General features: G+C 29.9%; 8 protein-coding genes across 19 annotated transcripts in view; 4 read left to right on the forward strand and 4 right to left on the reverse strand.

Annotated features, from left to right (window-relative positions):
• Nucleotides 1–37: 37 nt before the first annotated feature.
• LOC114877792 lies at nucleotides 38–3,377 on the reverse strand. 4 transcript variants are annotated; one of them, XM_029190818.2, is made up of 5 exons: nucleotides 2,948–3,377; nucleotides 2,228–2,400; nucleotides 1,697–2,036; nucleotides 1,389–1,600; nucleotides 38–1,323 (listed from the first exon to the last, which is right to left on the reverse strand). In XM_029190818.2, the coding sequence occupies exons 2-5, from the start codon at nucleotides 2,387–2,389 to the stop codon at nucleotides 73–75; spliced, it is 1,965 nt and encodes a 654-aa protein (XP_029046651.2). In that variant the 5' UTR covers nucleotides 2,390–2,400; nucleotides 2,948–3,377; the 3' UTR covers nucleotides 38–72. The 4 variants fall into 4 exon arrangements, with proteins under 4 accessions (XP_029046651.2, XP_029046649.2, XP_029046650.2 ...); XM_029190816.2 differs by having other exon boundaries at nucleotides 2,859–3,377; XM_029190817.2 differs by having other exon boundaries at nucleotides 2,854–3,377.
• Nucleotides 3,378–3,564: 187 nt separating this feature from the next.
• Nucleotides 3,565–5,702, reverse strand: LOC114877785 (golgin-45). Of its 2 annotated transcripts, none has more exons than XM_029190800.1 (6): nucleotides 5,513–5,702; nucleotides 4,765–5,303; nucleotides 4,488–4,687; nucleotides 4,273–4,401; nucleotides 3,968–4,193; nucleotides 3,565–3,888 (listed from the first exon to the last, which is right to left on the reverse strand). In XM_029190800.1, exons 1-6 carry the CDS (start codon nucleotides 5,562–5,564, stop codon nucleotides 3,727–3,729), a joined length of 1,308 nt encoding a protein of 435 aa, XP_029046633.1. In that variant the 5' UTR covers nucleotides 5,565–5,702; the 3' UTR covers nucleotides 3,565–3,726. The 2 variants fall into 2 exon arrangements, with proteins under 2 accessions (XP_029046633.1, XP_029046634.1); XM_029190801.2 differs by lacking the exon at nucleotides 5,513–5,702 and adding an exon at nucleotides 5,395–5,496.
• A 169-nt stretch (nucleotides 5,703–5,871) lies between these two features.
• On the forward strand, nucleotides 5,872–7,420 carry LOC114877789 (peptidyl-prolyl cis-trans isomerase A-like). Of its 2 annotated transcripts, XM_046288765.1 has the most exons (4): nucleotides 5,872–6,158; nucleotides 6,249–6,443; nucleotides 6,911–7,189; nucleotides 7,279–7,420. In XM_046288765.1, the coding sequence occupies exons 1-4, from the start codon at nucleotides 5,961–5,963 to the stop codon at nucleotides 7,357–7,359; spliced, it is 753 nt and encodes a 250-aa protein (XP_046144721.1). In that variant the 5' UTR covers nucleotides 5,872–5,960; the 3' UTR covers nucleotides 7,360–7,420. The 2 variants fall into 2 exon arrangements, with proteins under 2 accessions (XP_046144721.1, XP_046144720.1); XM_046288764.1 differs by lacking the exon at nucleotides 5,872–6,158 and having other exon boundaries at nucleotides 6,418–6,785; nucleotides 6,913–7,189.
• An 85-nt stretch (nucleotides 7,421–7,505) lies between these two features.
• LOC114877786 (LIM and senescent cell antigen-like-containing domain protein 1) lies at nucleotides 7,506–10,084 on the reverse strand. 4 transcript variants are annotated; one of them, XM_029190803.2, is made up of 7 exons: nucleotides 9,762–10,084; nucleotides 9,259–9,372; nucleotides 9,066–9,178; nucleotides 8,800–8,992; nucleotides 8,580–8,721; nucleotides 8,235–8,493; nucleotides 7,506–8,160 (listed from the first exon to the last, which is right to left on the reverse strand). In XM_029190803.2, the coding sequence occupies exons 1-7, from the start codon at nucleotides 9,767–9,769 to the stop codon at nucleotides 7,961–7,963; spliced, it is 1,029 nt and encodes a 342-aa protein (XP_029046636.2). In that variant the 5' UTR covers nucleotides 9,770–10,084; the 3' UTR covers nucleotides 7,506–7,960. The 4 variants fall into 4 exon arrangements, with proteins under 4 accessions (XP_029046636.2, XP_029046638.2, XP_029046639.2 ...); XM_029190805.2 differs by having other exon boundaries at nucleotides 9,726–10,084; XM_029190806.2 differs by lacking the exon at nucleotides 9,762–10,084 and adding an exon at nucleotides 9,651–9,740.
• A 384-nt stretch (nucleotides 10,085–10,468) lies between these two features.
• On the forward strand, nucleotides 10,469–11,389 carry LOC114877787 (cytochrome c oxidase subunit 5B, mitochondrial-like). The gene is made up of 3 exons (XM_029190807.2): nucleotides 10,469–10,678; nucleotides 10,825–10,910; nucleotides 11,113–11,389. Exons 1-3 carry the CDS (start codon nucleotides 10,597–10,599, stop codon nucleotides 11,320–11,322), a joined length of 378 nt encoding a protein of 125 aa, XP_029046640.1. The 5' UTR covers nucleotides 10,469–10,596; the 3' UTR covers nucleotides 11,323–11,389.
• A 184-nt stretch (nucleotides 11,390–11,573) lies between these two features.
• LOC114877788 (cyclin-dependent kinases regulatory subunit-like) lies at nucleotides 11,574–12,995 on the reverse strand. 2 transcript variants are annotated; one of them, XM_029190809.2, is made up of 3 exons: nucleotides 12,744–12,995; nucleotides 12,337–12,464; nucleotides 11,574–12,201 (listed from the first exon to the last, which is right to left on the reverse strand). In XM_029190809.2, exons 1-3 carry the CDS (start codon nucleotides 12,788–12,790, stop codon nucleotides 12,080–12,082), a joined length of 297 nt encoding a protein of 98 aa, XP_029046642.1. In that variant the 5' UTR covers nucleotides 12,791–12,995; the 3' UTR covers nucleotides 11,574–12,079. The 2 variants fall into 2 exon arrangements, with proteins under 2 accessions (XP_029046642.1, XP_029046641.1); XM_029190808.2 differs by having other exon boundaries at nucleotides 12,732–12,989.
• Nucleotides 12,996–13,079: 84 nt separating this feature from the next.
• On the forward strand, nucleotides 13,080–20,726 carry LOC114877784 (AP-3 complex subunit delta-1). Its single transcript, XM_029190799.2, has 14 exons — nucleotides 13,080–13,404; nucleotides 13,527–13,622; nucleotides 13,701–13,829; nucleotides 14,181–14,591; nucleotides 15,024–15,097; nucleotides 15,378–15,821; nucleotides 15,894–16,121; nucleotides 16,196–16,358; nucleotides 16,460–16,642; nucleotides 16,757–17,141; nucleotides 17,226–17,494; nucleotides 17,593–18,162; nucleotides 18,246–18,680; nucleotides 18,752–20,726. Exons 1-14 carry the CDS (start codon nucleotides 13,309–13,311, stop codon nucleotides 18,860–18,862), a joined length of 3,594 nt encoding a protein of 1,197 aa, XP_029046632.1. The 5' UTR covers nucleotides 13,080–13,308; the 3' UTR covers nucleotides 18,863–20,726.
• A 681-nt stretch (nucleotides 20,727–21,407) lies between these two features.
• The window catches only part of LOC114877790 (E3 ubiquitin-protein ligase MIB1), a 480,657-nt gene continuing 474,173 nt past the window's right edge, over nucleotides 21,408–27,891 (forward strand). The window contains exons 1-8 of one of the 3 annotated variants that reach the window (XM_046290190.1): nucleotides 21,408–21,693; nucleotides 22,185–22,532; nucleotides 22,607–22,807; nucleotides 22,925–23,044; nucleotides 23,143–23,472; nucleotides 23,556–23,703; nucleotides 23,795–24,036; nucleotides 24,121–24,318. In XM_046290190.1, coding sequence (XP_046146146.1) covers nucleotides 21,592–21,693; nucleotides 22,185–22,532; nucleotides 22,607–22,807; nucleotides 22,925–23,044; nucleotides 23,143–23,472; nucleotides 23,556–23,703; nucleotides 23,795–24,036; nucleotides 24,121–24,318 — 1,689 coding nt within the window. In that variant the 5' untranslated portion in view covers nucleotides 21,408–21,591. The remainder of the gene's footprint in view (nucleotides 21,694–22,184; nucleotides 22,533–22,606; nucleotides 22,808–22,924; nucleotides 23,045–23,142; nucleotides 23,473–23,555; nucleotides 23,704–23,794; nucleotides 24,037–24,120; nucleotides 24,319–27,891) is intronic. The other 2 variants (XM_046290189.1, XM_046290188.1) reach the window with 2 other exon arrangements.

Here is a 27,891-nt window from a genome sequence, read left to right on the forward strand (position 1 = left end):
CAATCTTATAAATTACAAAAATTGTATAATAATGCACATTTTATAAAAAAGATATCTTTTATAAATTGTCTTTTAAACTGCTATAAACTTATTTCTTTTCTTTAGTTTATCCTTATGTTTATCATTAATAATTTCATTAGAGTGTTTTCTTTTTCTTAATGATTTTGTATGATGTTTCAATTGCCGTAAGTTATCATTGCTTTCATTATTGATGTTAGAACATTTCATTGATTTTGATGTACTTTTTGTCACTGTCATAGTTCCACTTCCATTTAATTGTGACTTCTGTGGTACAAGACATTTATCTTCCACTATGTCTTGACATTTTATATCTTCATATTTTGAATCTTCAGTGCTTGTAAAGTCTTCTTGTTTATCAGTTACAAAGTCATTAAGAATCGGTGCTGATATGGGAACAGGAATAGGGATTGGAATAGGTATAGGTATAGGTATAGGATATGGTGCTAAAACTGTAACAGGAGATAAAAGTGTTACAGGTGATGAATGAATTGAAGAATTAATTTGACTAGATTGTACAGGTGTTCTTGAACTTACACCTATTTGATTTTGATTCAATGTTTGATTCAATTTATGTGTACAAGTTTTAGGTAAAAGTGGACATTGTGTTAAAGATGTAGCTGTCTTTGAAAACCAAGGTGATGATCTTAGTATGTCCTCCAATGAATTATGATCTTTCTCTTGTATATTTTTTCCTCCAATCATACTATCATTTTGTTGATGATTACATAAATTATAATTTATGATACCCATCAAGTTACAGTTTTCCTTGAAACTTTTGTAGTCATTTGTTTGTGAAACATTAACACTGCAATAATTTTGATTACCCATAAAATGACAACATTTGTTTCCTTCATTTGCTAGAGTTTGTTCTTTAACACATTCATTGACGTCACTTTCATTAACTCCTTTATGAAAATTTTTTTTCTCATTACAATTATTGCTTTTTGAATGTTTTTTCATGTAAATTGAATCTTTCTTTGTCGAAATTTTTGAATTAGATATTGGTCCTTCATTACTATTTTCATCCATTTCCTTTGTTCCATTATTAGGCATAGGGGTTGATAAATTATAAATTAAATTGTTGTCAGCTACAAATGTATCATCTGTAGGACTATTTAGCGGTGATTGACAATTTCTAAACCAAAGTTCTGGAGTTATTAAACTACCTTTCTCTGTGTCGTGAAAGGAAGCATTATTCAAACCCTGAAGCATCAAATGAGTTTGGGTTTCATGGCAGAAAATGTTTATTTTGTATTGATTTAAACATCTGTCACTACAAAATTGTAATGGACTTTCACTATCCTAAAAAAAAAAATGTTTTAATTAGGGATTACAATAAAGAAACATTTTATATTTAATTCACATACCTGAAAACCAACATAACTAATTGGATTTCTTATATGCCTACACCAGTCACATGTTTTTGCTTGTTTAAAAACTGCTCTTCTACCAGCTATAAAACAATCTTCGCTACAAAAGTGTCTCAGAGCATTTATTGTATTATTAGAAAGAGAATTTATTTCTTCTGAAGTTCCTGTTTTTATTGTTCTACCACACCAGGAACATCTTATTTCATTATCTATAAAACGCATAATAAAGTATTAAAAAATATAAATTGTAATAAGTCTTGTAAAGTTTATTAAATTAAACAAAAACAATGCTTGTTTTGTTGTACCTGAAAAAGTAGAGTTTTTACAATTTTGGTAAGGAAATTTAGATGTAGAATCAAATGACAGTGTTTTTAATTCCACTGGAGATGATAATTGCCTGTTCATAGTTTCAGAACATGGCAATGGTAAGCTTGAAACTTCAGAAGGTGAATTGAAAGCACTTGGTGATACTGAATCTCTTAATACTAATTTGTTTGATGCAATGTTTTGGTCCATTTGATGCATTTGATTATCCTTTGTATTAGATGTAAAGTGGTCCAAGTTCAAACGTTTTGTACAACCACTATCCACTTTATCATAGCCATACCAGCCTAATAATTCACTCATTGTTGTTGCTGCATATTCCTATAATAAAAATATTGCTTTCTACTAATAATTAAAAATAATAGATTTCTATATAATTTGTGACTATCAGTAAATCTACTTTATCAGTAAACGATATTACTGAACAAATGTGTGCTCTTTTAAATTGCAATCAATGATTCAAATAGAATTAATAAAAATATATGTTTAAATAATATTTAATTATACCATACCTGAATTTCATTATCGGTTTCTTCCTCTTTAATTCGAACCGGCGTAAAATTCTTTCGGGGTGAACGATTGCCTTCATTATCCTTAGCCGATGATGAAAATACTTTCTTCGCGTTTTGCTCAATGTTTTTTACAAAAGAGTTAATCGGTGATTTAATGTCCATTACCTTTAAACCTTCGATGAAATTTTAAGGAAATTAATATCAATTTAAAAAAAAGTCAATATAATAATATTAATATACACGGGTAATTCAATGTATTTTTGAAAGACCCGCCAATATTTTATGATTAATATTACAATAGAAGAAAAGTATAAATAATTATGAACAAACGTAAACCATTTTTAAAAACAATTATTACTATGTTTTTACAATTAACGAATATATTTATCAAAAACTTATATATAATGAGCAGCAAAATCAAATCATTATACATGAAATTAGTTCGTTAATCAGTTGTCGGTTAATTGTATCTAATATTACGAGGAGTAGTAACATGATATTTTATGTTATTACAATGTTATTGTAGTAGTGATGTATAATGATAATTAATTTTCTAAGTAACTTTTCATTAAAACAGTCACATATAATACATATATATGATATACAATTCAAATAAGTATTATTACTGAACCATCAAGCTGTGCCTAATCAAATTTCACTGATATTTTTAGGCCACTAAGGTAACACACAACTTGCGTGAAAATAGATCTCATAAATAACTCGTCCAGTATCTTCTCCTTCTCGTCGACTTAACAGAAAATTTCTTCGCACTTCTCAGAAATTTATTTTTACACAGTCCATACAATCTACAATTATTACCCCCTACGATTGTACATGTATATATGAGAATTTCTATTTATGTATTTTTAATAACAATGCAGTATTCGTTTATATTAAAATTGATTCTAACGCGCGTTATTTGACGATGAAAAATCGCACTGACAATCAATTCATTGAACATGCACTTTCGATCTATAGGTCGCGTGGTACGATTTTCGCGCACGATTTAAAATTTCAAATTACTTTATTACTCTGCCGAATCGGATCGTACGGTGTTAAACGATTCTTTGAATTGAACTTCGATTTCGATACACGGCAGACAGGCATAAGCAAGAAGAGGTAGAGATGAAGAAAAGAGAAAGAGATAGGTTTCTTTCGCGCGCCCTCTTTTAACTTTTATTTCCTCCTACACTGATTTTTTACAATTTTTCAGATTATTTCGTTATAAATTATCAATAAATTATTAATATATTGGGAAGATTAATAAAATATATTATAAACGTACAAACATTTTATTAAACCAATGTCTAGTTACAATAAAAATGTTAACATCTGAATAAACTGTGAAATAAGGATTAATTTTTTTATTGTCAATCAATGTTACTTGTATCAATAAATTAAGAATTCTAGATACAAAAATGGTATAGTACAATTAAATACATTTAAAAAACATATAGTATCATACAATAAGTGAACAGAGTATATTGCAATAAAAAATTTTAAATTTGTTTAATTTCACCGCTACAATGAGGACAACAAGTTATGTTTGAATCACATCTTGGAAGAAATATTTGGCCACCAATTGCTACAGCTGCTCCCATTACGGCGCTACAAGCTACGTCTTGTCTTCCCGACATCAACATTTTTGGACTCATAAGTAGCTAAAGAAACAATAAAAGTTAATCAGTAACAAAAATGATATAGGTCGTGGAAATAATTCAAGATTTAATGAAAGCTTACCTGCTCTGCAGTTTTTTCAGCAACTGTTTTCATATCTAAACCAGTTGTATTAATTTCTCTCTGTAAATTAATATTTTCTACACCGCTTAACAACTGAACCCTTAGGATTTCTGCGAGCTGACAGCAGCCTTGAGTTAAATCTATGATATTTGTACTCGGTAACTCGTGTCTTTTATTTGAAGCAGCTCCAACAGGATCAAAGTTTTCACGAAGGATACTAAGTGTCCTAAAACGAAAAGAATGTACTACAGGAGATGTTCTTACTTCAAAAACAAATATTTATCTAATGTATTAGTAACATATACCTGTACGTTTTCAGAGATACATCTCGAATAAGATTACGATCCTCTAAAAGTCGTTTTATTGCTTCTTGAAGATCCGTAGTTCTTTGACAAAGAGCTGCCTTCCATTTTGCAAGTTCTTCAACCATTAAGCTAAAAATAAATTATAATCTTCCGTGATATCGGTTATACATTATTCGAAGTTCAATTATTAATGATATTCTATTATTTTCATTTACCTACTGGCTAAAAATTTACTTCTCCAAACTTCGCATTGGCCAGCCAGCCATTCTGTCTGTTCTTGATGAGTTGAAAGATGTTGAGCTGAATTCAACAGAGCCCTGGCAAGTTGCAATTTATCCTCTGTCAATAAATGAACTTTTGTTTCAAGATCTTCTCCTACTGCAGCTACCAATAAATTCTTTAGTTCTCCATTCACCTATTTCAAACAGATCTACAATATATTTTTATATTTAAAAGCTCATTACTTATTATGGTAAAAAGAGCAAATAATACCTGTGCTTGAAATTTCAATTGATTTTCAAGCTGACTGTTCTCTTCTTTGAGTTTTTGTATTTCTGCATCATAAGCTTTCTTTTCCTTTGACCAATCACTCTCTGTATCTTTATCTATTTTTTGAATACCAACTGATGAAACCTCTGTTTCATGAATCTTAATTGCAGCAACCTGAGAGACAGCCATACTCATATTTAAATTATTCCTTTGTAGCTTTTTAGCTTTTTTGTTGCAAGGAATGATTGGATTGACCGCAGCTTTGTAAGGTTCATAAGGTATAAATTTTGGTTCTTTTGATTTCAATGAATTTAATACATGCTTTTCATCTTTTACACTAGCTACATGCTTTGGTACTAGGTTTATTATTGGACCATTTGGCATAACTGGAGGAATGGAACTTAATTGCTTTAAATTTGTTGGATGATAGATAAGCGCATCTCCAAGACGACATTTTGATTGTTTTGTCTCAGCTTTTTGTGCCACCACATTTTCCATTCCATCACCTTGTGTGCGTTTAACACAGCCCATTACTTGTAAATCTAAAATAATATTAAATTTGATTATTAATGCACAATATAAAAAACAAAAGTATGAATATTAGTAATATTATCAAATTTTTATTAATTTTACCATGTCATACTATGAGTATTATATATCTTTAACTTCAATTATCGAACATATGGAGATTACTGATATAGAATATAAAAATTTAAAGACATTTAAATGAATCATATGAAAATAGTCTAACCTTGTGATTTGGTTTGCGTTTCATCTTTTGTAGAGCCTGAGATAGTTGCCATTTTCACATTTATTTCGATCTAATTAAAAAATATGAGTGATAATTCTTGAAGAAACGTAATTGCAGATAACACATTACTTTCTATTTGTAATTATTAACCTATCGTTTATCACATTACATGGAACTTGTGAAAGTAACTTAACATGGTAGTAAAATACCCGCGAATACGAACGCGCACAAGATAAATACAAATAAATTTATCACGGCATTTTTATTTCGTATCTTTATCAATTTTATTTTTATAATTGATGATAGTATGAACAATAAATGCAACACGATAACAAAGAAAAAATGTTAAAGTAATAAATTCGGTCTAATATGTTTAAATTATCAGTAGTTATGATCATTTTAAATTAACAGATCAATTGGAATAAAAATTTTCAAATATAATCAAAATATGGACAAGGAAACATATAAAAAATATAAACGAAGGATTGCCGAAGCAGTAGCTGCAATTGATAATAAACCTCCAAAGTTCAAATTAGCTACTTATTATAAAACGACTAATTTACAGTTAGATGCAGTTAGAGTAAAAGAAATAGACAAGGAAAATATGAAATTACTGAGGAAGATGAACATAATTACTCGAACAGGTGTAGGTATTGCACTATTTTATTTAAAATGTATTGTTAAGTTTCTCTATTATAATTAAATCCATTTAATATCATTTCGGTGTAATAAATAGGCAAATGTTGATTGTTGGGGAACAAATAAGATAGAATACGCATCAAAATATGAAAACCAAAATTTAATTAACAAGAATATCATGAAAAATAATGAAATTTTATTAAAAAATATTCGCGATGCCAGTACTCATTATCCTGTTGCGGAATTAATAAAAAGTTGGAAAATTATGCAAATAAAATCGTTGCACGGCAGAAAGAAAGTTTTAATTTACCAATAATTATATTATGTTGAATTTGATGACACGTTGACTCATGTTAAAAGTAATATATTATAAATTATATAGACATTCCAAAGGACTTACATTTGAAATTACTGGACCACAAATGAATAAAGATGATTGTATGGCCAGCAATTTATCAGTATTGAAAAACATGAATCCATCTATTCGGACGAAATGTTTCTTCGAAATTAAAGTCCAAACCGACGATCAGATATTAGGACGCATTCAATTTGAACTTTATGATGATATCGTACCAAAAACGTGTGCTAATTTTGCGGAACTGTGTAGTGGAACCACTAATGGTTTATCGTACAAGTAAATCTTATATGAATCAATCAATTATTTAATAAAAGTAAAATAACATTTCTTTTCCAAATGCGTTAAATAAATAAGAAATTATAAGAAAGAAAATGTAATCCTAAAAATGTTTCATTCACGATAGAAATACACCATTCCATCGTATCGTTTCCGGTTACTGGTGCCAAGGTGGGGATATTACAAAATTTAACGGCAGCGGAGGAACATCCATTTATGGAGATTCATTTGAAAATGAGAATTACAATTTACGCCATGCCGGGCTTGGAGTTTTGTCCATGTGCAACGATGATAATAATAGATGCGATTCCAAATTTAATCTTACTTTTAGGCGTTTAGAAACAGTTGACAATAAACACGTAGTCTTTGGAAAAGTTACTTCCGGTATTTCAAATATTAGCAAGGTATACTGCTTATTATAGTTATTTAATTTCTTTTTCGGTAATACTTATTTTTTATATCGCTTTCTAAATAGAACTTGTGTAATTCATAGATTGAAGAATTTGGTACAAAAACAGGAAAACCAATCAAAACAGTAATTATATGTGATTGCGGTGTTGTATCAAAAAAATAAGAACATTTGTAAGATTTAATTGACCAATCACTTAAAGTTTCAATGATATAATTTCACAAAGTTAGTAACATAATTTTATGTTATAGTAATTCGAATTATTATAATTAACAATTTGGTAATCTTCGATTATATGAAGATGCACGCTATTCTTATTTATTCAGTTTATTTTCCTTTTGTCAGTATTATAATTTACATAGTTTGCAAAAGTACAGTCTGTGAAAAACTTACAGATAAATATATTTTCTTACATGTTACACATGATAATAACAAATATTATTTTTAAAATCATTACGTTTCCAACAAAAGATCTACATTAATATCATATTTCCTACAGTATAATTTCAATTCTTTTATATAAGTATACTTAATTGACATTTTTACACCAGTAAGGCACTCTGAATATAAGAAAATATTGTTGAGATGCTCAGACACATAAAAATGGTTTCCATTATTAAAACAAAAGCATAAATACAGTGATTTGATTAATATTAGCAATCAGTACATAGGTATGTTAAATTTTACTGTTAACTTTCATTAATATGCTGAATTTTTTTTACTTTACTTTCTGTAATTAGTGTAAATAAAATGATATAATATAGTTTTAAGCGGGTATTCTTTTAGGATTTAAGTCGTACATACGACGCATACGTTTCTTTAATTCTTGTGGAAATTTATCATAACATTTTTTGCAAGCTGGCTTCAGATCAAATTCGAAGAATTTAGTTTTTTGATTCATTTTTTGATCACAAAATGCACAAGCAAAGTGATGAACGCACCATGCTTTGTTTAAAGCTGTGAAGACTGAAAAATATACAATAAAATCGTAATTATTTTGTACTTAAATTTTGTTTCAAAAATAAGAATAGTATACATACCATCCCCAGAAATGACCTGATTACATACAAAACAAAGATTTCCAAAAAGTTGGTGGTAGTGTGTCTCACAGTAAGCTAAACCTTTTTTCTCATAATGTCTATGACCTAAGAATGGTTTTTCACATTTTGCACATACAAAATGTTCAACATGCCAATGTTTTCCCAAAGCAGTTACTACACGCTCTTCTATCGGACGTCGGCATGCTCCGCAAATTGGAATTCCCATTTTATCATGACATCTCAAACAATACAACTCATTCTAAAAACATAATTGTTTTTAAAAATTATGTTTCAACATAATATTACTTTTTTTTACATTCCAACATAAGCTACAACAATTGATACCATTTCATTGGCAGCATATCCTGGTCTAGAATTAACTTCTCTAGCATCAGAATTAAGTTCTGTACCGCAAGCTGTACAATTGAAGTGGTACGGATGATAAAGCTCCCCTCGAAAACGTAGAGGTTTGTCGTCAATTACTCCGCTAGAAATTACATAATATCACATAATTCTTATACAATATCTAAATAACATAAAAAGTTCATCAAAATTTCTTTCATACTGGCACTGATGACAAATATATTTTCCAAGTGCTCCTGCTTTAACACGTGCATTACATGTGTGGCATAAAGCTCTGCCTTGACACTTAATAAATCCTGCATCAGCTAATTCACCACTGCATTCTTCGCAACGGAAACACGCTGGATGCCAGTTAGCATTCATTGCTTTTATTACACGGCCAATAACAAATTCCCCTGTACATAAAAAATTGTAACATATACCATGATTCTGAAATACTGAAACCATTTACACAAACAACTTACTAACCGCATTTTTCACAACAGGGTGCAAACAAGACATGAAAATCATGTTCGCAATATTTATATCCTTCGAACTCATAAAATATTCCATCTGGGAATGGACGAAAACATTGTGCACATCTAAAAAAAGTAGAAATTAAAAATATTTAATTCTGAGATCAGTATTTCATAACTGTTTATAATTATAAGGATGTCCTTACACAAAACACTGAGGATGCCATAATTCTCCATGTGAATTAACAATTTTTTCATGAGGTACAAAACCTTCTCTGCATCGAGAACAAAACATATGATCCAAAGACATCTCTGTAACACTTTGGTAAATATCATATTAGTATTAACCTCTTATTAAAATTAATTTTTAATATGTATAATACAGTTGAAAACATTATTTACAAAATATGTTGCATTTAATAAATCACAAATTAATTGAATCAATATTAAAAGCTTAAACTATTTAACGGAATTTGATTTTTTGACAAAAATAAGCAAAATTTATTTCATAACATTTAAACATGTGATACAATAATCGATATAAGTAGTCTTTTTACACACAATTTGAATCTTTACTGATAAAATATATTTAAATTACATTTTAAGTATTCCGAAAAACGGATTTAAAATAATATACTTGGAAACTAAGTTTGATAGATAGAAAATATCTTACAATGCTATGTTTTGCAACAGAAGTAAATGCGCTTACCCTGGCATTCTTTAATGATAAAGAAGAACTAAGAAAAACTATAGTTTACAATTTTCATTACCAGTTAATATTTTATTTTTTGCAAAAACTTAGAAAATTATCAACGTTATATATTACAAGTGTTTTATAAAATACTTTTCTAAATTAAAAAATGATAATATTTGTCACAAATATACTATTTGCACTTTATTTTTTAAAATAAAACTTTGTATGAAAAATATACACTGTGACAGAATTTCATATTAAATCGATGATTCCCTATATGTTTAAAATAAAAATTACGTCAGCAAATAATGCACCGCCTTTCGGTAATGATCATTTAACTGCAATGACCAATCAGATGTTAGAAATATGGAATTACCTTTTTTGAAATCTTATTCCAGACAATGAAAAGAAAATGTATAGATTGGAGGACTATGAATATCCTACGTAATTTTTGAAAAATTCTTTTATCACAATTACTTTTCTATAGCAATTTAATATCTAAGAAGAGGGCTATTAACTTGTAGTCTAATGAAACATTAAACGTTCATTTCTATACAATAATAAATTTGTATTTTAATTGTGTTATTAATGAATAATACTAATATTAATAAAATAAAGCATGATACTTAAGAAATTGAATTATGTACATCGAATGCAAGAATTTCAAAAAAAATGATTAAATAAATGGAATATATTGCACATAAATATATCAATGGCGCTGTGAACAAGCACACTCTGATCGATCGCAGTCCTCAAATCGAGGTGTGCACTCTTTAACCATTTTACGTGAATTGTTTGTGCTGGGAAAAAAGACTTCCTTTAGCGAGGTATTGACTGCGTAAGAGGAAAAATGGCATGGTTAAGCACTCGTGCCGCTTTCCAAACATGTAAACGTCCATTCTCTCGTTCCTCTGTTGTTCATTGGAAATTTTGTAAGCATACATTATTTCTTCATTTTTATAAAAATTCAACCTAAGCTTTTGCGTATTCATATTACGTAATTTAATAACGCTGTTCACTTATCTGATTTGTATTTAATATGAAACGCAAATTATTTTATAATCATCTTTTATTACAGGGGAAGATAAACAGCTTCCTGATCCATTGGAACATGCAACAGGATTAGAAAAACGTGAGCTGCTTGCTGCAGCAGCTGGCAATTATGTAAGTTTCTACATTTAGTAATTGTGGAAGTCAATAATTTCTTACTGTACGTCATTTTGAAGTTTAGTTGTAATATATCTCGTATAATTATTAATTACCTACAAGTTACAGTTGTTTTATGCAACAATAGAATATGAAGTAGGTTATTACGAATAAAATGATAATCTAGAAATATAACTAATATTTTATTATTTTATTGCAGGATCCGTATCACATGAAAGCTATACAAATCAAAGTTGACAGCACAAAAGATAGGCCTAATCTAGTACCAAGTGCATTCACAAGCCGAATCGTCGGCTGCGTTTGCGAAGCAGACGCTTCGCATGTAAACTGGATGTGGTTACACGAAGGCCAAGCACGTCGTTGCGAATGTGGTCATTGGTTTAAGCTTATCGAAAAACCTCCACTTTAAGTTAATGTAATTCCTTGTTAATTAGTAATTTGTTTAAAACATAGAATTAATATTGTATAATACCAAACATTGTTTCATTTATACCTATGGTATCCTATCTTCGTAAGTTCAAAATAAATTATACAGTGTAATTCTAACTGGAAAGGATTGCAAATATTTTTACTATTTCTATTTAATGTTTTTACCTTATTATTTTTAACAAATTACTAACTGTAGGATATTTAAACAACAATGCTTCTTTTATTATAAACTTTTATTGTAACAAAATTTTATTCACAAACGAGTAGTTTTTATTACAAAGTTATTTATTACATAGACCATTGATACATACAATTCTTTCTAGTATTAAAAATGTTATGAATATCTACTATTTATAAATGTATGCAAAAATATCAATGTATACAGTAAATAATTCCTTAATTAATTTAGTATACAATCATGTTTATCTACTAGCATACAATTTATTTTTAATTATGTGTAATGATTAACTATATACATTGATGTAAAATTTCACAATATTGTATGCACCAAAATATTTATGCATACACATTTCATAAAATGAAAATTTATGATTATTTTAATATTATTTGTTATAGATAGAATTACTTTACATGACAATGATGTTCTGTTGAATGTGATACTATAAAATTGATAAAAAAATCAAAATATTTACAAATTAATAAATAAATCAATATAGAATCATCATATAAAGTATAACTATGCTGATGTATGGTGAAGTTGCTGATCTTTTTTGTACTTAATATTTAAACTTTATTTCAATTTCGAAGACATGATTTTCATAGTCCCTTTGAAAGGATGAATTTCTTGAAGTTGTTAAAACATCTGTCCTTGGTCTACGAAATAGTAGTACATGAGGTTCTAGAAATATTAAGTGTTTCTCTTTAAATTATGATTGAATGAAACAGTAACTGAAGCTGATATTATTGTTATAATTAATATTTTTGCTATGAAAAAGCAAATTTAATAAGAAAAATAATGTCTTTAATTTCTTACCTGGTACATGCATCATATAATGAACCCAACCTGGACTTTGTTGAACTCCTAAATTTCTCCACTCAGTTTCTGACATAAGATGAGTTTTTGGTACATGTCTTGCTAAATCTGCTGGTAAAATAACGTGCCTATAAACAAAGAAACATCTCATATAAATTTTAAGTGATAATTTAAATTATAAGTAATGTGTTTTGGCATTCAATATATATTATATGTAACATTTATAAAGTATTAACAGAGAACACTTTCATACAGATTAATTTTACATTGAAATTAACATTATGATTAACTTATTTAATATTACTGAAGCACCATTAACAAATAGTTATAATTTTTGAATAAGAATTAATGATAAATATATATGTATATATATATATGTGTGTATATATACAAACCTATACTCATACTTATCATCGTTGTACTTTCCAGAGTATTGTATTTGATCAACTGGCATTTTGAAAATGCAGCAACGTAAACTGTTTTTTGGCTCTATAAAATCAGTGCGTGTGATATAAGAATAAATATCACCTCGTCAACGATGGTATTACGTGTGCTGTAGTATTCAAGCAATTTAATTTCCACTCTTTTTGAAAAGCCATAACAAGTACCAGTGACTACAACTGGATCGGGCCCTCCAAGCTCCACTCTTGTAATATCGTACCTCACCGATATCATTTATATGTGTTTGTAGCGACACCAGCGATCCTGGTAGTGAGGCGTAACACTAATTTTCGTACGGGAGTTTGGAGTTTTGGAGGGCCTGGATAATTCTTAGGTTTATTCGCCAAGGGATATTCTTATCCGCCGATCTGTCAAAAAATGTAAATGTAAGACTATGATTGAAGTTTAAGGTTTCTAACATACGGTAATGCAATCGAAGCAAGTTACCCGATTTAGTCGGATTATTGGACGAATGTAGAAAGAAACCTTTTAAGCGATATTGGAAATACCATTTATTTTTTAAATGCCATTATGGCTCTCCGTAAAGTAAAAGGAAATTTTGAACGGATGTTCGACAAAAATCTAACCGATCTAGTACGCGGGATTAGAAACAATAAAGAGAACGAGGTAAATTCATAATTATGTACTGTACCTTATTTTAGAACATTTATATAAGGTTATAACCTTATTCATTTAAGTTAACAATCTAAGTCATTTTTTGGTATCAATAATTATTTTCTTACTATTAGGCCAAGTATATTGCACAGTGCATTGAAGAAATTAAACAAGAATTACGACAAGATAATGTTGCGGTTAAAGCGAATGCTGTTGCAAAGCTAACATATGTAAGTTTAACATTTATATAATTTGTCACCAGTCACATTTTTGTCATTAATTATTATAATTTCTTTAACTTTGTTTAGCTTCAAATGTTGGGCTATGACATTAGTTGGGCTGGCTTTAATATAATTGAAGTAATGTCATCTGCCAAATTTACGTACAAACGAATTGGTTATTTGGCGGCAAGTCAGAGTTTTCATGCAGATACAGAAGTATGATATTGTTTGAAATTGAGATAAAATACAAGTCTCAAAGAAATCTGATAAACGTTTCATGTTTGATTGTAATTAAATATAAATTTTAATGTGAGAATGTATTTTTCATTCAATTCTTTCTAATTAAATATGAAAAAGTATTCTTTTAGTACACATTTATCCATGATCAGTATTATACTTTAATGGATAGTTTGTTAATTAATTTTGTATAAGCATCTGTTTTGGATTTAGATAAATAGTTCAGGTTATTTTGCAAGCTGAATTGTGGTATACAAAAAAGATTTGTCAGGTTTCCAAAGACAAATAAAATAAATGAATTATTTCTAATAATATGAAAACTTATTGCAGCTTCTGATGTTAACTACCAACATGATTCGCAAAGACTTAAATAGTCAAAATCAGTATGATGCTGGTTTGGCTTTAAGTGGTTTATCTTGCTTTATAACATCAGATCTTGCACGTGATTTAGTCAATGACATAATGACGTTATTAACTTCTACCAAACCATATCTTCGCAAAAAAGCTGTGCTAATGATGTACAAAGTTTTTTTGCGATTTCCAGAGGCCTTGAGGCCTGCATTTCCTAGATTGAAAGAAAAATTAGAAGATCCGGATAGTGGTGTACAAAGTGCTGCTGTTAATGTTGTTTGTGAATTAGCAAGAAAAAATCCAAAAAATTATTTAAGTTTAGCACCTGTTTTTTTCAAACTCATGACAACTTCTACAAATAATTGGATGTTAATAAAAATTATTAAACTGGTAAGTGCAGATGTTGCTCATCGTTAGCTTTGTAAAATCAAAGTGAAACAGATTAATTAAAATATAGGCTCATTGTTATAACAAAATAAGCATTTACGTATACATAATGCTTTTTAACATGAGCCAAGTAATATTGGTCTTGTTTCACGTGCTCAGTTCTCCACTATAACACTGATTGAGCCGAAAATGGGTCGGCGACTTACTCAACCACTAATTGACCTGATTTCAAGGTTTTCATATTAGTTGATTACTTTTTGTTATCAGAATATAGTGAAATTATAGATGTTAGTTTTAGTATGAGTTTTAGTAGCTTGTATTTTCTTCTAACATGTATTTGTTAGCAGTTATTTCATATACTATGTAAATTATGTTTAGAAATGTTATCATATATTGAATACTGCCATATTTCTTAGATTGCAATTATATTTCCAGTTTGGCGCATTGACACCTCTAGAACCTAGGCTTGGCAAAAAATTAATAGAACCCCTTACAAATTTGATACACAGGTATTTAACGTATTTTTGTCTCTAAATATATAAAAATCTTGCACTTGCGTGTTTGGTGCTGCTTGTAAAATAGCATCATTTTTTATTATTAATATTATTAATATGGAAAACGTAGTTAATTATTTATTTTTTCTAACAATTTGCATTCGCATTTTGTTGAAGCCAATTTAATAAATATAAGTTTCCTTATTGTATTTTATTATCACTTTAATTATTTAAGTAATGAATTGATTATATAATCACTACAATTTATTAATTATATAATATTATTGATTTTTAGTACATCAGCAATGTCCTTGCTGTATGAATGTATAAATACAGTAATAGCTGTATTAATTTCGATTTCCTCTGGTATGCCAAATCACTCAGATTCAATCCAATTATGTGTTCAAAAATTGAGAATATTAATAGAGGATTCTGATCAAAACTTGAAGTACTTGGGACTGTTAGCAATGTCAAAGATTTTAAAGACTCATCCTAAAAGTGTGCAAGCCCACAAAGATCTTATAATGCAATGTTTAGATGATAAAGATGAAAGTATAAGATTGCGTGCCTTGGATTTATTATACGGAATGGTTTCAAAGAAGAATTTAATGGAGATAGTTAGAAAATTAATGGTACACATGGATAAAGCAGAAGGCACTGCTTACAGAGATGAATTACTCTCGAAAATTATTCAGATCTGTTCACAAAATAATTATCAATTTGTTACTTATTTTGAATGGTAAATATATTAATTATGGTAAATCTATTAATTAAGACATATTTTACTTATTTACACATAATATATATATAGGTACATATCTGTATTGGTTGAATTAACACGAATGGAAGGTACCAAACATGGACCATTAGTAGCAACTCAATTACTTGATGTAGCGATTCGTGTACAAGCTATACGAAAATATGCAGTCCAACAATGTGCCTTACTGCTAGAAAATTCATATCTCCTAACAGGCCAACCAAGAGCAACAATGTCTGAAGTTTTATATGCTGCTGCATGGATTTGTGGAGAATTCTCTAGGTATTCTATATACACATCTTGATCTATATTCATTTTTTCATTAAAGCATAATTGATAATATATTAAATGAATAGTGAACTAGAAGATCCTTTAGCAACATTACAATCGATGTTACGATCACAAGCTTCTAGCTTACCAGGACATATTCAAGCTGTTTATGTCCATAACATCTTAAAACTTGCTACAGCAACGTTATATAAAGCTGAAAAAGATGGAGATACTGAAACTATGGAACAGGTATGTCTTGCACTGTTATAGAACTATCATTCCATCATATCACATTACACGTGGTTACACATATAGATGTGTTCCTAACATGGTTTTTTTTTATTTTATAGATTTTTGCGTTAAAAGATAAAATAGCAGCTTTTGTGTGCAGTGGGGATTTAGAGGTTCAAGAAAGATCTAGTTCTGCGTTGGTATTACTTGAATGTTTGAAAGAAAATCCTGGTTTGGTAGAAGAATTGATGGAAGCGTTTGAAGGAGAACTCAATCCTGTTGCTCCCAAAGCACAGAGGAAGGTAATAGTTACATATATTTGTTGTACGCACATAAACTCATGCTTATATATGATACTGTAATATAATTTAATCACCTAAACAAAATTAATTTTGTGTTATATTTTGTTTGTTTAGGTGCCGATTCCTGAAGATTTAGATTTAGATTCATGGATCAATGATCCTCCATCTGAAAGTTCAGACTCAGAAGATTTAGATATGAATGACATATTTATTAAGACGGATAAAACAAGTGATTCCTACTCTAAACGAGAATTAATCGAGCCCTCAGCAGAAGAACTTCAGAAACGTCGCGATGCTAGAAAATTGGAGCAAGAAAATAATCCTCATTATTTGAAAGGCACATTCAAGAATTCTGCTTCGTATCATAATTCATCAAGTATTTATGAAGAATTTGAAAACATTCCTGTAGCGGAGTTAGATATTCCAGTTTCTTTGAAAATTACAAACAATCATAAAAGATATAAAGTACACAGCAGAAAGAAGAAGAAGTCCAAGAAAAGTATGTTGAAAGTTTATATAACTTTGTATATATATTTTATGACAGTGTTACAGTATTAAAACAGAACTATGGACATTCTTTTAGATAAAAAGGCCACTTCGGAAGATGAACAAGACGATAGTTATCCTGTTCAAGTGGTGAATACTGGAGTAGGTGAACTTCCACCAGGAGCAGAATTAAGTGACAGCGATGATTATGATCAAGTTGATTTAAATGATCCACACAGAGCCTTAAATATTGACTTAGATTTACCTTTGAGAGACGATGAAAGGCTACCTGTTCTAGAGCATAGAGTTATTGAAAATAATATGATTCATGGAAGTGGTGAAAGTAAAGGGAAGAAAAAAGAACAAGTAATATATTACGTTTTCTCTTATTTGCGTTTAAAAAATGATATATCAGATACTAATTAATTGAATGAAAAAATTACACTATCATATTTTCTCATTAGGGATATAAAAAATCTAAAAAGAAAGTTAAAGAGGTTAAAGAGAGACGCCATGACAATCAGTTGGAACTTACTAATATGTGGTTGGAAGATAATGCTTCGTCAGACAAACTTCAGTCTCCTATTGTTAACGAATATACAGAAGTATTCAGTGAAAAAGAATCGGAACAAAAGGATACTAAACGTAAGAAATCGAAAAGCCACGACAAACACAAGAAAACAGACGAGGATTCCAAGCATCGAAAATCAAAGAAATCTAAAAGCAAAAAGGATAAGAAGTCTGCGGATTACGAAGAAACAGCTGGAATATCAACACCATCGAAAGAGATATTACCAGACTTAAAATATAATTTTACGAATTCAGCAGATAGTACAACCTTAGTGCAGCCAACAAATTCGTATGAAGAATTAGCTAAAAACAAAGTGCTTTCTCTAACGTACGAATTGAAACAAATTTCTGACGAATCAGATAATCTAGTTGCAACAATACTCATTACAAATAATTGTCAAAAGCTCGTGAAGGACTTAGTATTTGATGTTCCGGATACGCCTACATTGAGATTAATGAAAGATGTAAGTTAACACCAGTAAACAAAATTTATAGTAGGAGAATGAAAAATAATTTCATATATTTATTTTGTTTCTTCTTTTTTTAGGTTGGAGATGAATTTGGAATAAAACTGCCTTTCCAACTGCCTCCGGAATCTAGTAAAGAAACACAGTTTATTATTTTAATCTCAGACGATACATTTGCTCAGACGTTAAGGGGCACACTTACGTATATGTTAGAAAACAAGGAAAATACAGTTCAGGAGAAACTTGATTTTAGTATGCATTTGAGGTGCAGTAAATTTATGGTTGGTTACCTTCCACATAGGGACATACTAACGGAATTACTTAAAAGTCGTCAATTCATTTGCAAGAATAGACGCCTTAGAAAATTAGTTTCTTTTTCGGAAAATTTTGATGTTATTTTAAATGCAATTTGCTGCAAGTGCAATCTCATATTAGTGGAACAAATTTACGATACTGCATCCTTGTATGGACACTCTTTGAAAGGACATCACGTGTGCCTTTTATTAAAATATGATGTAAGTAACATTTCAGAATTTAATATTCGTAATAGTTTCAGAGAATATAAATCAGAATTTCTATTTTGCAGAAATTTAAACATACTTTCCTACTCGAAGGTAAAGGCGACAGTGACACGTTACTGTCAGAAGTTGCAGATGAAGTCTTAGAGATCATTGATGCTCACCAAATGATAAAGTGAAGTGTTTATATTTTACGATTCCTATTCTCAAACATTGCATCCATGTCCATTATATTACTCAACGGCAAAATGAACACTTTACACAATTCATTACATATAAACTAATAGCTATAGAAAGAAACTTATCTGTAAACTTATTAAATATTTTCAGAGAAAAATCTTATTTAAACTTTACATCTAATTTAGATAAACAAATTTATAACATATTGTGAATATATACAGAGTGTACCATACAATGGTATCTCTGTGTTTTCAACAGTTTTAAATCATTTGTTAGAAAAAGCTGATACATCAAATTAGTTTTTAGTTGTCTTTTTCTAATAAATTATTTGAGACGGTTCAAAACTCGCAGATACCGTTACACGCTACGCTTTGCATATGTATAAATAGACACACATTATTACATACATGTGTGTATGCGTGTGAGGTAACATTTAAAAAAAAAAGCAAAGAGAGATTTACCATAATAAATTGAAGACGTCAGAATGAAAGTAGTTCATCTCATTTCTAGAGGATTTCGGTTAATAAATTGATGTGCAATAATAAGATAGTAGGTAATGAAACAGAATATTTATTTTTGATTAACTTTTTACGATTTCTTAATTAATAAGAGCTTTTTTTGCATAATTTACTATATGTAAATATTTTTTAACAATTTTGTGGCAATCTTAGAAAAAACAATTTTCTTAAGAACATTGAAATCATATTTCATATAAATCTAAACAACAACTGTCTGTATAGTTGATAATATTAAACTATTTTGCCAAAAGTGACAGAAAAGGGTATAAGTAAAACTATTGTGTGAAATATTATGTAATAAGGATGTTCATCTGTAAAATACCTAAATTACTGTAATAAACTATGAATATCATCCATTAGAAATTGGCTACTTTATAAACTGATATCTTCAATTTTATGTTATTAAAAGATTAATATTATAATTACATTGTTGAAATCTATTAAATTGTAAAATACAACCACGGATAATCGTGAACTGTGTGAATGTACATCAATGTTTTCAGCAGAATGTATACTTCCTGCATGACTTTGTAATATCAGCAATTTAATACATATTAAGGATCTATGCTAAGTATATAAATATGCAATACAGTAACGCATGAAACACCAAATGTAAATAGCTAATACTTACATGCCGATAAACAATATTTTTATTTTAAATATCTTCCAAAAATTAATTTCATTTACATAAAGAAAGAAAATCTCTTATTATATCATTAATATAATTATATGTAACGTTTCACTATGTCAATACATATTACATAACTTTAATTTCATATAGCTATTTAAATTCATCAATAAAAATAAAGAATGATGAATAATTGAAGAGATTGTGAGCATAAATGCCAGTAAATGATTTTAAAATGTTAGAAATAACTTCTGGACACTTAGATCTATATAATTAGAAATAAAAATATTGCTATTATGTATTTTTGTTTTAAACATGTTTTTTTTTTGCATAAATTGTTTAAATATTTGTTTTCTTCTACTATTTGAGAATATAAATATAAATTTTCATATCCTGTTATCATGTTTGTTGTGCCAAAAATGATCAATCAGTAACAATTTCGTCCTTGACATAACATGTAAAGTATAAAAATATATTTAAGTCAATTGAACATTTCTTTTGTGTTTGCATTTATATATGATATTAAATAGATTATCAGTTTGTGTAAAATAAGAATTTTATATTTTACATTAATTGTAGCTTATGTATAATGATGTTTATAATATTCGTTTTTACGAACAATAATGATAATAATAATATTCTGTTAAATTTATTCATAATACAATTTTTATTCTTTGTATTCGATATAAAGGAGAAATAGATTTTATCTTTTGAAAATATTTTATGTAAATAATTTTTTTTGGTACAAAGTTGATTGATGAGCACTCGACGCTTCGTTGCATTCAAAAAGACGGGAGGAGAGACACTTTCCCGCTACCAGTTTGAATCGCTCTTGTTTCTTGTGACATGTTCATGCTACTGTCCACGAGCACTAAAAAATCCCTAGAAGCGAGTTCTCAAATCACGTTGTCATTACTAAACAGAATGCAAAAAAATTTGAGAGACGTGTTCAGGAAGATATTAGCCAAATCGTCAAAAAGTTATAACAGTCAACAAGTATAAAACAGGGACATTATTCAGTAACAAGATATTTTTCATATATGAATTTCAATAAATGCGACAGAGAATAATAGTAGTTAATATATATTTCTCGTTTTTTGGAATAAGATATTATTATTCAAATTAGAAATTTTCGATTCAATCAAATAAGAAATCGTGAATTTAAAATTCAGGGAGCCTGTGTATTCCAATTTAATTTCAACATGGCTGCTTAGTGCAGCACTTTCCGGGGTCAACGAATTCTTGAGTGTGAACATTCTTATTTCCTGTCTGTTCATGCTACAGAAAATCCCTAGTTTCACAATTTATTGTCCGTTTTATATAATTAAATGATACAAAGGACTTATAAAACATAGTACGTTCATTTGCAATAATAAAAGGCATCAAATAATATAAAATTATCAGATGCAAACAGTTAAAACCTCGTGAAGTGAAGCGCGGGAAAATTAAATTGTCGGAAGTTGGTATAGCATGTTTTGACATTAGGCTAAGATGGCGGTATTTTTCAGTATATCTACGGGGTAGAGGTATCGTCTTCTTTAATATTTTGGGATTTTGCTAGACAATTTATTGCCAATGAATTATGGAGGCTAGTGCGAGTACCGGTACTCGTACAATGCGATTTATGATGGAAGGTGTCGGAGCCCGGGTCATTCGTGGACCTGAATGGAAGTGGGGTAAACAGGTTAGTAGAAAGGTTAACTTACTTTAACGTAATTTTTCATTACAACTCTGTTTTTTTATTAATTACACATATACTTTGAATTATAATATTCACGACGTTTCATTAATATTTTTATGTCATTCAATTTCATTTATACATAATATTTAAAATAAAATTAAACATATTTGTTTAAGGTTATTCTACAAGTGGCATTATTTAGCATAGATTTGTTTATACTATATATATTTTATAGTACGAGTCGAAATGTTATGACTTTCTTAAAATTCATTACGTAATTTTATACGCTGTGTTATATATTTACTTACATTCCATCTCATTTAGTTTGTTTTCTTTACATAATTTTTTTTAGAATTAATTACTCATTTTGAAAATGTTATATTGTATCAAGTATGAAAATTATATTATATTGTTTGTTAATTTTCATCATTAGATCATTGATTTATTTTTCTATTTAATAAACACTAAAAAATTATAATTCCTTGATTTAACAGGATGGAGGAGAAGGTCATGTAGGAACTGTTAGAAATTTTGAGTCCCCAGAAGAAGTAGTTGTTGTTTGGGATAACGGTACAGCAGCTAATTATCGATGTTCTGGTGCATTTGATCTGCGAATTTTGGATTCAGCTCCGACAGGTGTAAAGCATGATGGAACCATGTGTGATACATGTAGACAACAACCAATTTTTGGAATTCGTTGGAAATGTGCAGAATGTGGAAATTATGATCTATGTTCTATCTGTTATCATGGAGACAAACATCACTTAAGACATAGATTTTATCGTATAGCAACTCCTGGCAGTGAGAGAGTATTACTAGAACCAAGACGTAAAAGTAAAAAGGTATTAATTAATTCTCTTGAATGTTTATTATTGTTACTGCTTCATCATAATTCATACTTTATATTTCCTATTAGATCGCGATTCGCGGAATATTTCCTGGTGCAAGGGTTGTCCGAGGTGTTGATTGGCAATGGGAAGACCAAGATGGTGGAAATGGGCGAAGGGGTAAAGTTAACGAAATTCAAGATTGGTCAGCAGCCAGTCCACGTTCAGCCGCTTATGTTATATGGGATAATGGAGCGAAAAATTTGTACCGCGTCGGTTTTGAAGGAATGGTTAGTTCAAAACATTTTTAATTGTGGTTTTTCTTAAATCTCATAAATAAGGGTCGACTGTATAAACTTTAAATATAAACTAAATATATAAGCCACTTGTAATTATTTATGTTTCAGGCCGATTTAAAAGTTGTTAATGATGCTAAAGGTCAGACAGTATACAGGGATCATTTACCACTATTAGGTGAACAAGGCCCAGGTCGCACAGGTCCGCATGGATTACAAATCGGAGATCAGGTAATTAAATAATATATTTGTTGAGAGAATTTAGTAGCCATATGAGCATATAGTTTCTGAGAAATAAAGTTATTAATACAGTAGTTTTTATTTCACAGGTTAATGTTGACTTAGAATTAGAAATAGTACAGTCATTGCAACACGGACATGGTGGTTGGACAGATGGTATGTTTGAGTGTCTTGGCACTACCGGGACTGTTGTTGGTATTGATGAGGATCATGATATTGTTGTATCATACCCGAGCGGTAATCGTTGGACGTTTAATCCTGCTGTATTAACGAAAGTACAAATACCGGTACCAGTTACCAGTTCAAGTTCTGATAACCAAACGTTTGCGGTTGGAGATTTGGTACAAATATGTAATGACTTAGAGAAAATAAAGCTACTTCAACGAGGTCATGGGGAATGGGCCGAAGCAATGGCACCGGTGTGTACTATTGCTTTGTAAAAATTTATGAAACTTTCAACATATTTATAAACAAATTTTGAATGATTTGTATGTTTCAACAGACAATGGGAAAAATTGGGAGAGTTCTACAAATATATCACGATGGCGATTTGAAAGTAGAAGTATGTAGTACTTCTTGGACGTATAATCCTCAAGCAGTAACTAAAGTTGCAAGCAGCGATGGTAGCGTTCCAGGAAATAGCAGTGGAGGTAAGCTTAAGTACTGAGAAATTAGTCAATAAAATTTGATCAGTGTTACTTTCTAAGATTTCGGATAATTATTTGATACTGTTTTCTTTAGAACGTTTGTCAGCATTGTTGAAAAAATTATTTGAAACCCATGTCTCGGGTGATGTTAATGAAGAATTAGTAAAGACTGCTGCAAATGGCGATGCTGCTAAATGCGAAGAATGTTTGAAGAGACCCGAGGCCGATGTGAATGGTGTATTCGCTGGTCACACTGCATTACAAGCCGCAAGTCAAAATGGTCACTTAGAAGTGATAAAAATTCTTCTTCGTTACAAAGCAGATGTTGAAATTGAGGTAAATGTTTTTCTCTTTAAATTCTTAATTTTTGAAGATTGTTTCAGAATATATGCAATTGAACGTATTGTAATATGTTTTTAGGATAAAGATGGAGACAGAGCTGTACACCACGCTGCATTTGGAGATGAACCGGGTGTAATGGCGTTGTTAGCTGGTGCTGGAGCTGACTTGAATGCGAGGAATAAAAGACGTCAAACTGCCCTCCATATCGCGGTTAATAAAGGACATGCTGGTGTAGTGCGCACGTTACTGGAATTAGGATGCCATCCAAGTTTACAAGTAAGTGATATATACATTTCTACCATACATTATCTTATCTCAATAATAACAATTTGGTACAGTACTTTTAAATATGTTTATTTGTGTAAAAATATTACCAAATATTTAAATTAAAAGTACATCGAATATGTATCGTTTAACATTAATTCGAATACGTGTTAAGAGATTGATACTTCAATAATGACTTATTGAATGTTATCAGTTAAACTTACACATGATAATAATTACGTATTGATTACTATAAGCTTTCTTAATCCTTGAAACACTAGATATTAGTGAATCTATTCTTTTGTATGAATAATTTAAAAGAATAAAGGACATTAAAAATACAGCGTATTGATATTTTAATTCGATACGTCTTTTTGTTTATAGTTTCAGTACGTTATATATTTTGTTAAAGGTATGTTAGATCTTGCAATAGTCGTGAATAATATCGAAATCCATTGCAGAATTTAGATGGTTTTTATAATAATTTCATACTTTTATATTAGTAGATCGCTTGAAAATTTGAATACTCTAGTTAAAGTTCTAAATATTTATTAACCATTTCACTTACAAAATATCAACATTTATTTTAGATAGATTGATACATAGACATTTCACAAGTTCTTTTCATAAATTTGTTTACTCATGTTTTCACATCTATTGCTTTAGAATATTATAGTGGAAGATTCTCTTTAATTTTTATAGCTGAATATATAATCTGTTTGAAACATAATCAGTAAAAATACATAATAATTATCAAAGTTTGAATCGTACTAAAGAAACATTTTCATTATTTGATAAACATTGACAGATAAATTTTTAAGTTGTTAATCCCTTCATCTACCAAAGCAAATCGTCACTTCATTAAATTTCAAGAGATAGTTTTCTCCTTTAGTTCATTTCGATTTATTATTTGTACATTTTATTTGCCACGGTTCGCTGTTGTCGAAACTCGAAATTTTATCATTTCATTCGTGGCTACGCAAGAATTTCATCTGTAGTTTTGTGCATACACCTGTAGTGGAATTAGAAACTGCGAAACAACATAATTATTGTAACACGTTCCATGTTGCGTGGGTTGCCGGTGGGGTAATTACAACGTTTGTCAGAAACATGATTTTAATTAAACGAGCAAGTATATTTTTTGGTTTCACATCAACTTAAAAAAAGGAGGAAAATTAAAATGAACTTTAATGAACTTGATGTAATTTCAATTCTTTATTATGTTTTGCAATATAATTTTTGGATCAGGCATATATTATTAGAAATTCTTTAATTTATCCAATTAGAAACATTCGCAATCAATATTTGAAATTATGGATAATAGACCTAATGAAATACCTACTGTAAAAATAATGGTTGAGGTTTATTTAAAAATACCAGCTAATGAAATTTTTGAATATCTGATCTTTCTTCTTCAACATTAAACACTACTTAGTTTCAGAAAAATCATTATTAGGTCTTTTGCAAAAAGAAAGGCAAGAATAACGATTTTTGACCGGTTACAGTAGAATACCCTCTTACTCATCGCAATAGCTAGCCACAAATTTTCCGTCGTTATTTAATTTTTCCATCCACCTCGGTGACCATTTGGTCTGTCATTTTGCCATGGATTTTCACCCCTTCATCTCTCTAGGCTTAATTATTCGGTCCGAAACTTACTTTCCTTCGTTTTCGGGGTGGAAAGGTCGTCTCGCACGGGGAGTCACATGTACGAATGTGAATTAGTGTTAATTCACCTTTGTTACATGGGTATCTCCTCATTTGCAGGAGACTTAATTAATTCAGTTATCTGCCTGGAGGAAGCCTCGAATTCCACCTGCGTTACGAGTGTCGCAGGATTGTGTTTGAGAATACGTGTTGCGCATAATCAAGCCGAGCCCTCTGTATATCTGGTGTCCGGGCAATGGGGTATAACACCGGGGATCCCTATTTTCCTTCGAAACAATTCGAACCTGAAGACAACCGGGAACGTTTTCTGCGATAAACAACGCTTACGTGCCTGGCATACTCATCGGAACTCGGTGCTCTTTCTTTCGTCAACTTTTTATCCAGATAGTATTCATTCTTCATCTTAAATTACCATTATAGCGAAACGTTTCATCCAAAAAATAGATAGATAAGGTTAATACAAAATTAATTTCTCAAAAGAACAATTTTTGTTCCTCTTTGGGCTTCAATATACACTTCTTCTAAATCTACATTCAGTGGCATAGTTGTAAAGGTTTTGAATTCTTCTATTTCTTTTCTTCTTTTTAAACGTTTCCGAAATTTTGACGATTATTAAAAGTGATTTAGAAAAGAAAATAATAATACAATTTTTAATTATTATTGAATATTAGAAAGTACGAATAGCAAAATGAATATTAATTCAAATTTTCCCGTGTAAACGATTATACGCAAGTAGTGAGAAGCCACAGGGAAAGGGAAGCCTATGGGGAAGTTGGGGAAACCGAGAACCCGTGGAAACCTACGGGGAAAATCGGGAATTTAGAATCCTGGGGAAACCTACCGGTGGGAAGGAGGAATCGTCGTTTTCCCTGGCGAAGCATACTATTCTTAATACAGTACATAGGGGTAATATTAATACCGCAGACAGTTTTATTCAAATATATAATAGTTTCTAAGGAAGGATTAAGATCGAGCAAATTTGCATAGATCACGTGCTAATGGGGTTGAGTAGAGGAAAATGTTTTATATTTCACTTCACCCGTGAGATATTTGAAATTCATATAGAGATAAAATTCACTCGCCGGATGATAATTTTTAATCTTCTTCAGGGTTTCCACATCCTTAAATAGAAATTTAAATTAGGATTTCGTTTTAAACTGGAATCATTTAAAGAGGAATTATAATTACATTTTAAAATGAAATTAACTCCTTGTGTTGGAATTAAGTTTTGGAGAAATTGTATTATCTTTTATGAGCCACGTTTTACATATATCCTCATCTGTTTTTAAGTCAAGCATAAATTAGAAAGATTTAAAAAATTTCTTCAGACTAGGTTATTGGAAAGGAAAAGAAAAAGTTGAATTGCGAAGGATTAATGTCACACAGTGTATTTCAGCCGAAAAAAGAAATTCGTTAAATTTGCGAATAATCTTCTACAAGAATATCTGACATCAGGTTTATCCCCGTTCGTATCTGGATTTAACCAACGTCTCGTTTTAAATCTACCGAAGTCCTCTTCGCCTGTATAAAGCTCTTGTTTTAATCCCACCAGGATCTTCCTTCGAATCGACCTAAGTCTAATTCTGAAACCCTGGGTCTTGCCTGGATTCAACAAGCTCCTGCTTAGAACTAACTTCGAACTTGCTCAGCACTTTAACCTATTTTCACGTATCTGCATGTGAAATTTGCATTTGGGGAATTTGCTTCTTTAGACTGGAGCAGAAGTTCACAGTATAAACTCGTGTACAAAGGGTGCGATTATTCTCATTAACATACGTGATGCTATGCCATTAATCGTACATCTCTAATTTATTATCTCATTATACCTTTTGAATATGTAAGGGTGTTTAAATAAAAGTCCAAGAGTCAGGATATATTTTTAATACGCGTTCTCACACTCTCCACTTCTAATCGTTA

The sequence above is a fragment of the Osmia bicornis genome, chromosome 2 (genome assembly GCF_907164935.1).
Source record: "Osmia bicornis bicornis chromosome 2, iOsmBic2.1, whole genome shotgun sequence".
Lineage (NCBI taxonomy): Eukaryota > Metazoa > Arthropoda > Insecta > Hymenoptera > Megachilidae > Osmia > Osmia bicornis.